Source organism: Crocuta crocuta, unplaced genomic scaffold (genome assembly GCF_008692635.1).
Source record: "Crocuta crocuta isolate KB4526 unplaced genomic scaffold, BGI_CrCroc_1.0 scaffold59-1, whole genome shotgun sequence".
NCBI lineage: Eukaryota > Metazoa > Chordata > Mammalia > Carnivora > Hyaenidae > Crocuta > Crocuta crocuta.
In genome coordinates, this window is record NW_027551579.1 from 1214361 (window position 1) to 1231017 (window position 16657).

The 16657-nt window shown below is 42.7% G+C and overlaps 1 protein-coding gene across 1 annotated transcript in view; it reads right to left on the minus strand.

The window, feature by feature from the left end:
• Nucleotides 1-11486, minus strand: part of ERO1B (endoplasmic reticulum oxidoreductase 1 beta) — a 56160-nt gene extending 44674 nt beyond the window's left edge. The window contains exons 1-3 of the mRNA XM_077751736.1: nucleotides 11475-11486; nucleotides 7191-7310; nucleotides 1406-1489 (exon numbers count right to left, since the gene is read on the minus strand). Coding sequence (XP_077607862.1) covers nucleotides 1406-1489; nucleotides 7191-7310; nucleotides 11475-11486 — 216 coding nt within the window. The remainder of the gene's footprint in view (nucleotides 1-1405; nucleotides 1490-7190; nucleotides 7311-11474) is intronic.
• Between the last annotated feature and the right edge of the window lie 5171 nt (nucleotides 11487-16657).

The window sequence follows — 16657 nt, forward strand, 5'->3', positions numbered from 1 at the left end:
TGCCTGTAGCGATTGAGAGTTTGTGATTGCTACAATTTGTAGTTGTCTGGTCAGTACTACAGTGTATTCAGCAAGTATATTGAAAACCAGTTTTATAAGAACCTGGAAGAGATATGGTTCTTTAAGGAATTAACTATCTCATGAGGACATGGACTTGTAAAGAAAAAAATTTAAAGCATGATAAAAAGTCCTTGGTTCTCTAACCAAGTTCTTGAGAGCTCTATGTTCCAGAACTCTCATAAGCAGAGGAGGGAGGTCTTGCTTGGAGAGTGTATTAGTCAGCTTTTGCTGCACTAACAAATAGTCTCCAACTTCAGTGATTACTACAACGGATACTCTTATTTCTTGCTCATTAGTCTGTCTGTGAATCAGTACAGCAGCTGTGCTGGAAGGCTGTGGCTTGGGCTCAAGTCTGCTTCATGGGACTCTCAATCTGGGACCCAGGCTGTATGAACAGCAGCTACCTGGGCATCTTCTCATGACAGATCACAGGCGTACAAGAGGCCAAACCAAACCAGGTGTATGCTCAGTGTGGCAAACATATCAATTCACATTCCATTGGCCAAAGCAAGTCACCTGACCAAGCCCATCATTAATGGAGTAGGGGGATTATTCTCCGTGTGTGTATGTGTGTGTATGAAAGAGAGAGACAGAGAGACAGAGAGATGGGGGGGGGGGTGGGAGGAGGGGGAGGGGGGGGGGGGGGAGAGAGCGAGAGTAAGAGAGGAGAAGAGAGAGAGAGAGACAGGCACAATCTTAAGCAGGCTTCACGCTCAGCAGGGCTGGATCCCATGACCCTGGGATCATGACCTGAGCTGAAATCAAGAGTTGGATGTTCAGCTGACTGAGCCACCCAGGTGCCCCTAGTACCATTACTTTCTTTATGAAACAAAATGCGTGTTCAATAAAGCATGAAATAAGAGTCATTGTAGATCCAATCCTAGAACAGGCCCCTGATTTTCCATCTGCTTTAGAATCATACTATACTTCCACATCCAATCATCAATACTACTGCATACATGGGTCTTCAAACCCATTTTGGTAAGGAGTACAAAATCTTTAATAATTTCACTAAAAAAGAGAGAGCCAGGGGCACCTGGGTGGTTTAGCCAATTAAACGTCCAACTCTTGATTTCAGCTCAGGTCGTGATCCCAGGGTTGTGAGATCGAGCCCCATGTTGGGCTCTGTGTGGAGCATGGAGCATGCTTAGGATTCTCTCTTCCTCTCCCCTGTTCACGCCCCCTCTCAAAATAAATAAATAAAATATTTAAAAAGGAGAGGCCTGACAGTTTATGAATTTGATGACAAGTTTATATCCATCAATAAAATATAAAATTCATGCTTGTCTAAAAGCCCAAGAGAAAGCAACGTTTTCCCTACTAATGTTTTTATAATTTATTTTACCTCTGGACAGGGTTCCACATGACAGTCTTTTATTGAACAATGGCCATCTTCTGCCCAGAAAGGACATGGTCGCTTCAGATTAACCTTGAGAGAAAGATTGGATTAACATTAGGAAATGTGTGGCACAGTTCGCAAGCTCTCTAAGTGTCATTGTGTGGGCACCAGTGATGTGCTGGTGAGTAAGAAGAAAAAGCTTCCTATCCCGTGTCATTTGTAGAGCTGAAAATCTTAATGACTGCAGGTTTTCAGACACCCAGGTGTAATATTAATTTAAAAAATAACTGTTATTAGTCCTCTGACACTTCCCAAAAGGAATCAAGTCCAAGTACACTGCTCATCTGCAGACCTTGGAAAGCATTTTACGACCACATTCACGTCTCTCGCACCAAGCTGTTACTTTACTTATGAGGGTTCGCTCGTGCACCGGGCCACTTAAACGTGCACTAAACACCCACTATCTGTCTGGCACCGTGGAAACCTGAGAGCAAAAAAAGACGCAAAAAGCACTTTTCTCCTGGAATGGGAGAGTCTACTGGAGGGAATCACATGTATAATTACAAACAAAAATCCAGAGTTTCATGATGGAAAATAATGGGGCTGGTTGACGGCAGGCTCTGAGGAGGTTGTATCTTAGGATGGACCAAAGTTGGAAGAATGGTGCATGTGGATAAGGTGATAGAGCTTGAACAGTTGTGGGAACTGAAACACACACACAACTTAACCACTTTTTAGTGGGAGAATGAGGGCAGACATAGGAAAGGAACAGACCATTTTAACCATGTCATTAAAAACTCTGGATTTTCTTATTTTGAATTTGACAGAAGAGCGTGATTCAACAGGACTGCCAGATGGGTTGCCCGAGCCAAAAATCAAAGTTTTATTCTTATTTCTTCCCTCTCCTACCTCCGCACACAATTCATTATCCACTTCTTCCCACCACCTCCACAGCTTTTTTTTTTTTAAGTTTGTTTATTTTGAGAGGGAGAGGGAGACAGAATCCCACGACTACCCATGCTCCTTGCTTCTACTACAGAGCAGCCAGAGTGACCTCTCTGAAACATAATTCAGACGGTACCGATCCCTGCTCAAAATCTGGGGGTGGCTCCCCGGCACCTTCAGAAGGACTCCCAGCTCGGCAGCAAGTGCCACCAGGCCCTCGCTTACCTGGTCTCCCGCCCACCTACCTCCAGCCATGCTGGCCCTCTTGTGTGGGACGGACCCAGCTCCTTGTCTCTGAGCCTTGAGAGTGGCTTCTCTTTGCCGGGGCTGTCGCTCCTCCATGTCTCACGGCCCGCTCCCCTCACCTCTGCCAGACCTCTCTCAGGTACTACCTTGCCAGAGATATTCCTTGACCGGACTCTCTGAAGTAGCACTCAATATGCACCCCACACATTGTTTTATATTCTTTTATAGCACTCACCACTATCTGTTCCTCATGTACTGATGGTCTGCATCTCCTACTGTAAGGACTGAGATTTTGCCTTATTCGTTATTTTATCCCCAGTGCCTCAGATATTTAATAGACAGCTCAATAAATAGGCATTAAATGAAGTTAGTATTAGCCACGTCACAGAGGAAGACGCAAAAACACATGGAGGCTGGCAACACAAGGAGCGCGGGCCCCTCTGACTGTGGCGTCAGGGGAGGCCTCCTTCCAGTCACACGTACAGTGGGGAGGACTGGGATACAGGTTCCCTGGAGGAGGAGAGTCCCAGGCAGAGGGATCAGGATGTCTGAGGACAGCCTTGTTTGGGAACTGCAGGCTGCCTGAACTGCTAGCGTACGTGCCCAACGTCTCTCTGATCTGTCCACAGGACATTCTTCTTGCCATCTCAGGAAACAGCAACCCATTGATCCGCAGGCCAAAATCCTGGCATCACCGTTGACTCCTTGGTTTCTCACTCCACAACCAATACCTCTAAAAACTGGGTTAGTTCAAAACCCGAGTCCCTGTAATGGCCAGGAACACCTCACATGGTCTGGTCCGTCTGCTCTCTGCCCTTGTTCCCTGGCTTCCACGATGTTCCTCGGATACATGAGACACACCACAGCGTCAGGGCCTTTGCTCCCGCTCTTCCCCCCGCGTGGAGTGTGCCGTGCTTTCCTACTCTCTTTAGGTCTCCCCCAAGCCCCACGTTCTCAGTATGCTGCTTTAAATTGCTACATTTTAGACACATGTGTCATGCAGCAATAGAAAACCAGTAACACAGAGCAAGGAGTAGACTATGGTGGACACTGGAACACGCTGCTCATGTCACCCTTCAAGAAGGTTTATTGCCCCGACTTCCAGAAGCGCTGCAAGCAGCCAGCTGCAGCAGAAGACAGCCACTTCGCACAAGATCACACCATGCCTTCCAACGGGGGCCTTCAAATGACTGACAGAGGGCTGCAGAGGCCTAGGCCTCTCTGGCAAGTGGGAACAGCTCTGGCGGGGCCATCCCATCTCCAGGGCTCCCAGAGGGTCACCTGAGGATTCCACGGAGGCTAACTCCCTCAGCTTTACCTCCCCCTCCATCCAATCCTTCCCTGAGCCATCGCTTCCACAAGCCGTCCCTCAGTAACCTCCTGCACACTAACCATGGTCTCAGAATCTGCTTCCCAGAGAACTGAGGCTGCGACCAGTTGTCCAGCTCCAGGAAAAAGCTACTGGTCCTTTTACTAGGATCGTATTGAATGTATACACCATGGACATTCTTCAGGCTACAGAGATACCTGTCCATTTCTTAAAGCCTACTTTTGGGTCTCTCAGTAGGGTTTTGAGGCTTTCCTCCTCTAGGTCTTGCACATTTTTCTGACTCATTTACTACTATATATTTCATCTTTTTTCATTGCTAATGTAAATGGGGATTTCTTTTCCATCATTCCCTCTAACCTGTTATTGTTTATATTTATGAAGACACTGACTTTTGTACATTAACTTTACAGTCTGCAATCTTAATGCATTTTTTATCTTTTTAAAATTTTATTACTTGAGCTTTCTAGTAACTTTTGTCATTTACAAACGGAGATAGTTTTCCTTATTCTTAAAAAATGTTTATCCTCTGGTTGTTTTGATATATGAATCCCTCCCAACAGTAAAGGAGATAAGGGTGCCTTTGTCTTGGTCCCTCACCTAAGTGGGAAATTTCTACTATTTCCCAACAAGGAAGATGCTGGCAATGTTCGTGTTAGGATTAAAATGTTCATGTTAAGGAAGTACCCATTATTCCTATTTTTAAAAAATCAAGAACATGTGCTGAACTGTGCTGAAGACCTAAAAGCCTTGTCCCTGCATTCTTAGAATAAGATGAACTTGGGCAGGACAGACTTTTTTGTAATAGGCTCACAACTTAGCCTCATCTCTGATGTCACATCTACCTTCACAGCTTACAATCACTCCATCAGGCAAGTTTTTGGTGTTACCTCTTAGATACCATGCTCATCTGCTCACTTCTCACCTGTTTCACCTTTCCTGCCCTATTCCAAACCCCTGTCACCTTCTATCTGGTCTCACACAGAAGCCTCCTACACGGCCTATTTCCTGTCTCACACCCTTACAGTCTATTTTGTACAAATCCTTCCGGAAGCTGATCACATCTACACTAAAATTCAACATCCTTATGTAGTGAATAAGGCCAACTTTTTTTTTTTTAATCTGGCCCCTATTCATTTTTCCAACTCTCCATCTCACTCACTTTGCTCCAGCCTATACCCGTCTTCTTATTCCTCAAACACTCTAAACCTTTATACCTGCCTTCAAGACTTTTACACCCGCAGTTCTCCTCCCCTTCCCGGGAATGTTCTTTCCCCCATGTCTCGTCATGGTTTTCACGTTATGTAGGTCTTCATTCAAATTGTACAGTATGAATACCTTCCTTTCCTGATCATTCTCTCCAAAGATAAAGCTATCTACCTTCCCCACCCCATTAATTACTCTTTATCTCCTACTTTATTTTTCTCCATAGCACTTACCTTACAACCATATGAAATTATATTTCATTGTTTATTGTTTCACTTCCTAATCAGAATAAAAGCTTCATGAAGTCAGAGTCTTTGTGTTATTGACTACTGTATCCACAACACTTAGAACAGGGCCTCTCACAGAGCAATCATTCAATAAATACTCAGTGACTAAAGGAATGGAACGGGTAGTACCAGAAATCGTAAATACCAACAGCAGCCAGCTGACCTGCAGACTGGGGGTTCTACCTGCACATCCTTGCTTGCTCCATCATCAGTATGTATGTGCATGCTTAAAATTTACCTCTTCTCTTAGCCTTCCTTTCTGCCACTGCTGCACGTACAGTACTCTGGTGGTGATTAAATGTCCCTTTTGTTTAATTCATAGGTTGACAGAACTAGAAAAGGAGTAGGTATCACTGAATATTCTTGACACAGAGACAAATCCATTAACTAGATCACTGCTTTACCCTCCCTTGGGAGAACAGGAGTATATTCCCATTATACATGGAGTAATTTCGTTAAATTGGTTTGAACATTTTTTTAGAACATTGTTCTTTTTGCCTATCCAACTTTCCTTTTTCTTTCTTCTGTAACATCTTCTAATATTCCTTTGAGAAACAATCACTTCCTTATATTTGTGCAAATAGAATTGTTTAGTTTAGAATTGTTTAGTTGTTCAGAGAACTTATGAACCCAATTAAATACTGAGCCCAAGAGCACAGGCAAAACAGAACAGCAGCTTTTAAAACGGTGTTCTTAGGGGCACCTGGGTGGCCCAGGTGGTTAAGCATCCAACTTTGCCTCAAGTCATGACTTCACAGTTCTTGAGTTCAAGCCTCACATTAGGCTCTGTGCTAACAGCTCAGAGCCTTCAGGCTTTGGAATCTGTGTCTCCCTCTCTCTCTGCACCTTCCCCACTCACACTCTGTCTGTCTCTCCATTTTAAACATTAAAAGAAAAAAACAAAACAAAAAACAAAAAAACTATAAAAAATAAATAAGAAAAATAAAACACTGTTCTCGAATATAAAATGCTGTTCTTTTGAATGTGCCTTATTGTTGCTCCCTTTAAACTGTTACCGGTTGGGGCGCCTGGGTGGCTTAGTCGGTTAAGCGTCCGACTTTCGCTTAGGTCATGACCTCGCGGTTCGTGGGTTCGAGCCCCGCGTCGGGCTCTGTGCTGACTGCCAGCTCAGAGCCTGGAGCCTATTTCAGTCTGTGACTCCCTCTCTCTCTGACCCTCCCCTGCTCACGCTGTCTCTCTCTCTCTCTCTCCTAGAAATAAATAAAACATTAAAAAAAATTTTTTTAAACTGTTACCGGTTATTTTGTAAAGGTCTAGAGGAGACGACTGTCAGATGCGAGAACGATTGTACAGTATTACTGTGAACGGTGCTTGTACGCTCAGCCTGGGCGGCCAGCCCTCCAGCAAGCTCCCCAGGGAGCGTCTGCCACGGTGGTACTTTGTACTGCTACCGTGGCTAACACAGGCCACGGTCATGGGCATGGCACAGAACCGGGTACGTGTCTCCATGGCAGCGCCGAAATTACAAGGAGGGCGGACAAAGTAAGTCTGTGGCATTTTCAGCTTCCGTGGAAGGAGTCTCTGCCTCAAAACCCGAACTGAAAGATGAGGAATTCCCCAAACACAGGAAGAGGGTTCAGGTTCTTCCTGTTCAAAAAGACTTTCAGGTTTCACCACAATACTTAATACGTTCCAATGATGAAACACACAGAGGGCACGAGAAAGTCAAAACGGGCTTTCGAGAGGGTCATAAAAGCCACATCTGTAGACAGCTATGTAAAAACCTTTGCTACCAACGAATCAAAAATTGTAACTGTACCTTGTAATAACGGAAGTAGTCTCTCTCTTGCAATTTTTTTATTTTGGGGAAGATTTTGAAGGTGTTAAAGTTATCGATGCTATCAATATCACACAAGCAATCATCCAGGACACCGGTGACCTGTGGAGGGGAAGAATACATATACATACATAAAATCTAAACTATGTGAATTGCTGATATTCCAACCTTAAACAAATCTGTAATATTATATAAAAAAGATAATCTATTAAATTCAAGGTAACTAGTCTTCGCTGATTGAGATCCAAAACATTAAAGCAATCATTTACTTTTTACTGTGGCCAATTAACTAAAACACAATAGAAGGGTGAGATACACCTATTCTGAAGAACTAAGCATTACTATTTAATGGCCAAAGAGAAATATATTAAATGTTCCTTCCCTTCCCTAAGTATGTATGAATTCCAACAAGTAGCTGGAATGCTAAGGCAATTTCTTCCAAGATTAATCTAGAAGTCACAGACTGCAACAATATTGCTGTAGAAGCCCGATCTTTCTTTTCAACTGCCATTTATGGAACCCTTATGCCATAGGCATGGTGCTGAGAACATTACATGTTACCTCATTTGTTTTTTAAATCTTCTATGAGATAGGCATTATCCTCATTTTACACACAAGCATTAAGCTTAGTGTGGTTAAAATAATTTTTCCAAAGTTGCAATGAGACTTAGTCCTAAGTCAGTCACACTTAAAATTCATGTTTTATCTACTACTCAAAATTATACATTAACGCAACAGAAACTGACATTTACAAAAGGAGTTCAGAATTCAAATCTTCCATTGAACATTCTTCAGCTAAATTTAAAAACGGGACTCACTGACATCCACGTCCCCTTCAGGGAATCAGGCTGAGTGAAAAAAGCCAACCCAAAAGGTTACATACTCTGTGGTTTCATTTCTACAACAGTTTAGAAACGGAAAACAGATTGGCTGCCAGGTTAAAGACCTAGGAAGGAGCTGGAGGGCAGGCATAGGGTGGACAGGAGGTTAAGTGTGGTTATAAAAGAGCAAGAGGAAGGATCTTTGTGGTGATGAAATTATTCAGTATCCTGATTATGGTGGTGGATACACAAACCTGAACGTGTGATACAAGTGAACAGAATGCATACACATACAAACGAGACAAGGGGGCATCCGAAGACAGCAGATAATACTGCACTCTGTACGTTTACAAAATGTTACCACTGGGGAAAACTAGATAAAGCATAGGTGCCATTTCTTTGTATTACTGCTTACAACTGCAGGGAATCTACAATTATCTCAATTAAAGTTAAAATTTTAAGCAAAAAGGGGACCCAGCCTTTTAAAGATCATTCATATGATCCACTGGAGGAATCTATGCAAAGAATGACCAGAACACTGAAACCAGAACTTCCTAGTTGTTTCTTTCTCAGGGTTTTCCCCTAAGACTGTAAACATGGTCCCAAACCCTCTACAACGTAAAGAGTCAGAGGTATATCCTCTTTAAAGAACAATGGATCATTAACAAGAATTTTAGCTCTAGAATTCCATACGCTTTACTATCCTGGTTACTAAGATCCTGTCAGCAATTCTACTGAATTTCATTCCATTTCTCGAGCCTACTATTTATAAAACCTCAAATTCTAAGTAATGGGGATAGGGTAGGGGTAGAAATAAGAACCAAAAACTTTCTGTTTTGAAAATATTTTATCCAGATATTGCTCTTTCGTATAAATTTTTCTTAAATTGTTGATTTTTAGTCAGTAAACCACCACAGTTTATTTTTTAAAGATGTTTAAATTGTGGTAGGGGTGGGGTAAGGTAAACAAAATTATCACGTACTTATTTCTAACTCTTAAAGACAACTAGTAAGACAAAAACCTATCACCAAAATTTTTAAAAATAGAAATATGGCTATTTTAAGTCCCTTTCTAATTACATCCATTCCCTGCACCTGGAGGTAAAATATCTTATTTTCGTTTTCTTTGTGATTTCATCACATGTGATATATCCTGAAACAATATACTTAGAGGGTTGTTTTTGAACTTTAATACTAATGGAATCTATTCTGGGAATTATTTTGTGATGTGCTTCTTTTGTTAACATTTTGACATCTACCCGAAATACTGAGTTCTGTAGTAGCACACTCATCTTCCCTACTGTAAATGTTACATTATATGAAAATATCTTCACGTATTTATTCTACTGTTGAACCATAAGGTAGGCATAATAATGCCACCCAAAGGTACCCATACCCTAATTCCTGAAACCTGTCAATATGTTATTGTACGTGACAGAAGGGACTTTACAGACATGACTAAGGATCCTGAGATGGTAAGATTATACTGGATTATTTAGGTGGGCTCAATACTAAGACCCTTGTAAGAGGAAGACAAGAGTGTGAGTCACAGACACACTGGAAGATGTCACACTGCTGGCTTCTAAGACAAAAGAGGCCACATGCCAGGAACATAGAAGCCTCTAGAAGCTTGGAAAAGGCAAGAAATGATTCGCCCCTAGAGCCTCCAGAGGAAAGGCAGCCTTGATTTTATCCCCGTAAAACCCATGTTCAGACTTCCGGCCTACGGCATGATAGGATCCTAAATTTATATTGTTTTAAAACACTAAGTTTATGGTAATTTGTTAGAGCAGCAACAGGAAACTAATACAATCCATAGTTGGGTTTCCAGATTTAGCTAAATTATGCTACACAAACATTTTTCATGATCTCCTTATTGTAAGAATTTCTCCAGCTTATATGCTTAAAATGGAATTACTATAGCTTATTTTCAAATAGGTTACCAATTTACAATCCTATCCAACAGCAGATGGGAATTACTGCTGAATTATATCCTTACCAATACTGGATACTGTTTTAATTTTTGCCAATCCAGTAAGCATGAAAGGGTATCTGATTTTTGTACTAATGAGGTATAATGTTTTGTTTTCTAAGACATTTGTGTTTCTCCCTGAGTGTACCTGTTTGTCTTTTTTTCATCTCTTTTTTAAAAGACTTTTTTTTAGCTTATTTATTTTGAGAGAGAAAGACAGAACAGGGGAAGGGCAGAAAGAAAAGGAGAGAGAGAGAATCCCAAGCAGGCTCTGCGGTGCCAGCACGAAGCCCGATGCGGGGCTTGAACCCACAAAGTGTGGGATCATGACCGGAGCCAAAACCAAGAGTCAGACGCTTAAACAACTGAGCCACCCAGGTGCCCCTTTTTTTCATTTTTCTACTGGGTTGTCATTTTCATACTGACATGCAGGAATCAATACTGCTTTTTCCCCTATTCTATTACATTCCTCTGGAACTCCAGTCACATGAATTAGACCAGATCTTTTAAGCTATCTTTAAAATTTACTATCCCATTATTTTTCTGGGCTTCATTCTGATTTTGCATTTATTTTCCATTCATTTATTTATTCATTCAACATATTTGAGGACCCACCTAACTTGAGCCTTACGCTGTTCTAAGTGCTGGGGATGGAGAAGTAAAAGACAGGGAAAAAAAAAAATCTCTGCCCTCCAGGAGCTTACATTTTCATAGGAAAGGGAAAAATAATGAATAGGCAAAGTTCAGGGTCTTTCAGATGGTAATAAAGGGACAGGAAAACTGGGGAATGGAGCCTGGCAGTGCAGAAATGAGCTCCTACTATTTTAAAAAGTATAATTTAAAAAGGTCTCGGTGAAATTATGGCAAATTCTGGCAACAGTTTAAGGGGGAAAAGGAACAGACCGAGCTATGTGGGGAGTAGGGGAAGGCATTCCAGGCACTGGAATACAAAATATAAGGCCCTGAGGCAGCATGTTCCCCTGAAGTTCCAGAAGGATCCAGAAGGACTACGTAGTATGTAAAAAGGAGAAATAGGAGACAACTTTAAGACTGGCCTTTACTGGAACTTGGCGTTTTCTCACACCAACCAATTCTCCCCCTCTCCAACACGACTCGGCACCCAATTCAGTTCTGATACTATCTGGAGTTAGGGCAGACCTCACAGACTAGGGGTTCAGTCACACAGCACTGTCCCCACTTTAGGTATCACTGCCAAGTCCCAAGCCACCTGTATGTCTGACTGACCTGCTATAAACTGGGGGTTCCAATGACTCTCAAGTTCAGTAATTTGCAATGGGGCATAGAACCAGAAAAACACTTAACTTATATCCACTGGTTTATTGTTAGGAATAGGACTCAGGAAGAGCCAAATGGAATAGATGGGTGCATAGGGAGAAGTGTGGGGAAAGGCAAGCTTAGAGCTTCCGTGCCTCTCAGCCACCCTCCTTCCCCAGCAAGTCTACATTTCACCTACCTGGAAGCTCATCAATCTTGTTTTAAGAGCTTTATTTATTTTTTATTTTTTTAATGTTTATTTTTGAGAGAGGAACAGAGATAGCATAAGCAGGAGAGGGGCAGAGAGAGAGAGGGAGACACAGAAACCAAAGCAGGCTCCAGGCTCTGAGCTGTCAGCACAGAGCCCGATGCGGGGCTCAAACTCATGAGCCGTGAGATCACGACCTGAGCCGGAGTCAGATGCTCAACCAACTGAGCCACCCAGGTGCCCCAAGGAGCTCTTACAGAGCTCTAACTCCAGCATCCCTCCCCCCATCCCACTGGTCATGGGTGGGGCTAAAAGTTCCAATCTTCTGATCACTTGGTGTGTCTGATGACCAGTACCACCCTGAGGTGATCGAGGGGTTCCCAACTGAGGCACTTGATTAGCATAAATAGGCATATTAAAAGGAGCTCATTATAAACAACAAAAGACATTCCTATTATTCTGTAAATTCCCAAGGTTTTTTTTTTTTAACGTTTATTTTTGAAAGAGAGGGAACAGAGCAGGGGAGGTACAGAGAAAGAGAGAGAATCCCAAGCAGGCTCCACACTGTCAGCACAGAGCCCGATGAGTGGCTCCATCCCATGAACCATGAGATCACGACCTGAGCCAAGGTCAAGAGAGGGACGCTTAACGGAATGAGCCACCCAGGTGCCCCGCATATCCACATCTAAAGCTGAGAATCCTGTTCTGGAGATTTTGACAATCAGTTATATAGGATATAGGTGGTGTTTAAAGCCAAGAAACCAAATGAGAGAGCCAAAATAGAGAGGGGAAAGAGTTTCAGATCTGAAACTTGAGGCTGAAAGAACTAGTGGTCAGTAGCAGAGGAGAAACAAAGGATGCTAGAACAGCTAGCCTGAAAGAAAGGAAGAAAATCAGGAAATTACAGTACCCTGGAAGCCCAAAGAAATGAAGAATTTCAAGGAGAGTAAGCTATGAGCCGTTGGGAAAAAATGCTGGCGATAGGTAAAGCTAAGGTTTAAAACCTACTGGCTTTAATGACAAGGAAGACATTAATGACCCAGACAAGAACGGTTTTGGAGTGGTAGGGGCAAAAATCTGACTGCAGTGGGCTGGAGAGACGACCAGAATAGGAGGAATAAAGAGAATTCCTTTGAGGAGTCTTTCCATAAAAGGGAACAGAAAAATGGAGCTGAGCCAGAAGAGATGGGTGGGCCAAGAGAGAACTTTAAAACAGAAATGTTGCAGGATGACAATAACAGCCCATCAGACCAGGAAAAATTAATGATCTCGGAGAGAAAGAAGACTTGCTCAAAACGCAACCTTGAAAGAAGGAACTGGTACCTAATACATGAGAGGAATTGGCTTTTGATAAGAGTTCACAGTCCATCTATGGTAATCCATTGGAAGTCAAAATGTGTGGGTACAGAGACCAATGGGTGAATAGATATGGATTACACTGATTACTCCAATTTTGTTAGTGAGGTATGCACAAAGAAAAGGAAAAGTGGGGCGCCTGGGTGGCTTGGACAGTTAAGTATCCGACTTCAGCTCAGGTCACGATCTCACAGTCTGTGAGTTCAAGCCCCACAGAGGGCTCTGTGCTGACAGCTCAGAGCCTGGAGCCTGCTTCAGATTCTGTGTCTCCCCCTCTCTGCCCCTCCCTCTCTCACACTGTTTATTTTTGAGAGACAGACAGACAGACAAACATTAAAAAAAAAAAAGGAAAAAGTGTTGGAGGGTTAGAAAAAGCCATAAAATGGTTGCCTGATTCAGGAATCATTTCTTCTGCTGAAAATAATCAGCTATTTAATCCATCCGTTGAGTTTTTAATTTCATCTCTAGAAATCGTATCCCACTATGTTTTAAATTTTTGATCATTCTTTAAAATCTCTTGTTCCCTTTGCATAGTTTCAGGTCAGTGTCTCTATCTTTGTCCCCTACCCCTTTGTAAATTTAAATGATTCAAGATGTCTCATGCATTTAAATTATATCTGATATTTTCAGAATCTAAGATTACCTCAGGTCTTTTTCTATATCTACATTTCTAGTACCTCATCATGGTGCCTTGTGTTTTGTGAGGGTTTTTTTTTTGTTTTGTTTTTGGTTATTATCTGCTTATTTTCCTTGGCACTGTCTCTTCAAGACTTCTTTAGGGTCTGGGGGGACAATGAAATTCCTCTAGAGGGGATGGATACTTGCCTTTACCAGGAAGCTGGGGGCATACCAATCCGGGGCTGCTACAAACTAAATTTTCCACTTGAAGATTTTCCCAGCACAGGTGACATGATATTGGCCTGCAGACCATTATAAGAACAACCTCATGGTTACAAATTCTCGAGAGAGGTTCCCCACCCCCCACCACTTCCCTAGCAAGTTTCTCACTTTCCCCTTATTCCTGGTATGATCTGTTCCTCATATTGAGCGTGTAGCTCTTGGGAGTTCTCGCCTGATGATGGAGTCTTCTTGTTTCCTCTCTTTGGTCACACAGCCTGTATTTCCTGCCCCTTCCACACCCAGGCGCTATTACAGCAGAAATGCAAGGTCTTCAGGGTTTGGGGGAAATCCTCAGGGTAATGGACTGGAACAGCACTGTTCCAGTCTCAAGATCTGACTTTCCACTGGGGGCCGGGGGTGGGGGAGCTCTATGTATTCTTTGATTTCATGCCACCTCAGAAATGCATTTAGAAAGACTTAAAAATACATCTGACTAAAATTACTTCTTTACAGGAAGATTAACTTGTCATATCATTTGTATGCACTACATCTTTAGTTTCTAGTGCTTTCCAGACTACAAACACATTTGCATTTAATTTATAAGAAAAACGGGATAGGTGATATACAAATGTCTATCATTTTAAGTGTTCAAAAACAACCTTATGCTTTCATTGCAAAGACACATTCAATATATTCCTCCTTTAATGGAGGTATTTATAAAAACCTAATTCTTCCCTTTATGCTTTATTGGGCTTTTTTCCCCCAATTTAGCATATGTAAGAGCTAAGACAGACCTTAGTTCCACTTTTTTAATTTCCCTGGGTCTCCCTCTGATTTCTATACTCTAAGAGATGTACTGAGCAGAAGAAAAAAGGGCCTATGAGGGGTCCAGTCCAACCTTGTTCACTTACTGAACAAGTGTGATTTTAGTCATGTAAGCTTTTTGAACCTCCGTTACCTCATTACTCCCACTTTTTTTTAATCTTTTATTTATTTTTGAGAGAGAGAGAGAGAGACAGTGTGAGCAGGGGAAGGGCAGAGAGAGAGGGGGGGGAGACACAGAACCTGAAGCAGGCTCCAGGCTCTGAGCTGTCAGCACAGAGCCTAACGCGGGGCTCGAATCCACAAACCGTGAGATCATGACCTGAGCCGAAGTCTTACACTTAACCGACTGAGCCACCCAGGCACCCCTCAATATCCCCACTTCTGAGAGGTATCCATAAAATGAGATATGTATATTTGAACGTGTTACAGATTAAAATACTATCTAAACTATGCTTCAACCCTTTGTTAGAATGTACCACTGGAAACAAAAACCAAATGTACCCACTTTTGAGGACTGTTTGGCACAATACTACTTTGAATATGCACAAATCTTTAATTTTTAAACTACAGGTATTCATTTGGACATGATGAAATTACATATATTTATTTGGATACAATAAAACTAAAATTGTACTTAAATGGCATGGGTAACATGTAATTATAAAACATTAACACATGTAATTAGTAGATAAAGAAGACTAAAATGAAGCTTCTAGATCGATGGCAAAATATGCAATATACGGCATGAAAAGGAAAAATGAGAAGAATCTCATTTTAGAAAATATCTAAATGTATATTCCACTCAAACACAATCACCCAACCAGGAATTAGAAAATAATTCTGGTGGGGCACTTGGGTGGCTCAGTCGGTTAAGTGCTGGACTTTGGCTCCGGTCATGATCTCACGTTTGTGAGTTCGAGCCCCACCTCCTGCTGACAGCTCGGAGCCTGGAGCCTGCTTCTTTCTGTGTCTACGCCCCCCTCTCTGCCCCTCCCTTGCTCATGCTCTTTTTTTCTCTCTCAAAAATAAATTAACATTAAAAAGAAAAGAATTTTGCTAAAGATAATTTGGGAGATTTACTTCTTAGAAATATAGTGGATATGCCCAGATCTCCACTACTTCAGTGTTTTCTAGGTGGGGTTCAAAAGGTAGTTCAAAGGATAACTGCATTACAGCTACTTACATGGCTTGTTCAAAACCGCTGATCCCTGGGGCACATCCAGATCCACTAAATCAGAACATGTGGCAGTGGGGCCGAGAATCTGCATTTTAACATGCTCACCAATACCAAGCCCACGGCCACCCATTTTCAGCACATCGTTCATTTGAAAAAAACACCCAAACATGAAGAAAATAGAATACTCAGGCATTCTGGGACTTAGCGCAGCACACCCTAACGCCCCGAAAACAGCGTATGAATAATAAAGTCAGAAAAACAGGTTTATGTGGCCGCACTCGCAGCTTCAGTTTTTCCTCAGCAATGAGTATTAATTGCCTGCAATGACATTTCCCCTCATTATCGAGCCACCTGAGACACCGTCTCTCTCTCTCTCTCTCTCTCTCTCTCAGCAGCTTTGCCACTTTGCAGCAGGTGCAGACAAGGTGCGGCGGCACCTGGCAGTCTATTCAAATTCTTCTGTAGAAAAGCAGCCAGCACCGCTCTCCAGGCAAAAGGCTGGTGGCAGCTAACCTTCCATGTCCAGCGCATTGAGAACACGTCTGTAGTAACATGTTTCACAAAGGCAGCCCCTCAACTCTAGTGTGCCCTCCTGCCACCACCTCGCTGCTCACAGACCTCCAAGGCCAGACCCCAGACCCCCTCCCCCCCCGTCTCTTGCTTGGGCTCATCAGAAGATGCCAGAAGTTGGGTGAAAATACAGCAGTCCCAGCAAGCAAAGATGCCAGAGCAAGGGTAGCAGCCGAGGGGCTCTCGAGTCCAAAAGTTCAAGGAAGTTACTAAGTCCCGTNAAATCAGAAAAGGAAAACGAAAACACCTCAGGGGACCGTCACCATCTTCCTCTTTTTGCTGCCATCACCTCGCGAGCGTCGCCATCCCCGCACACGGCACGCGGGTTCGCGGACGTTTCCTGGACGTGACGGTTCGGTTCCGGACCTCGGACCCCTTTCCGCCCTCCAGAAGTCCCCCTCGGGGT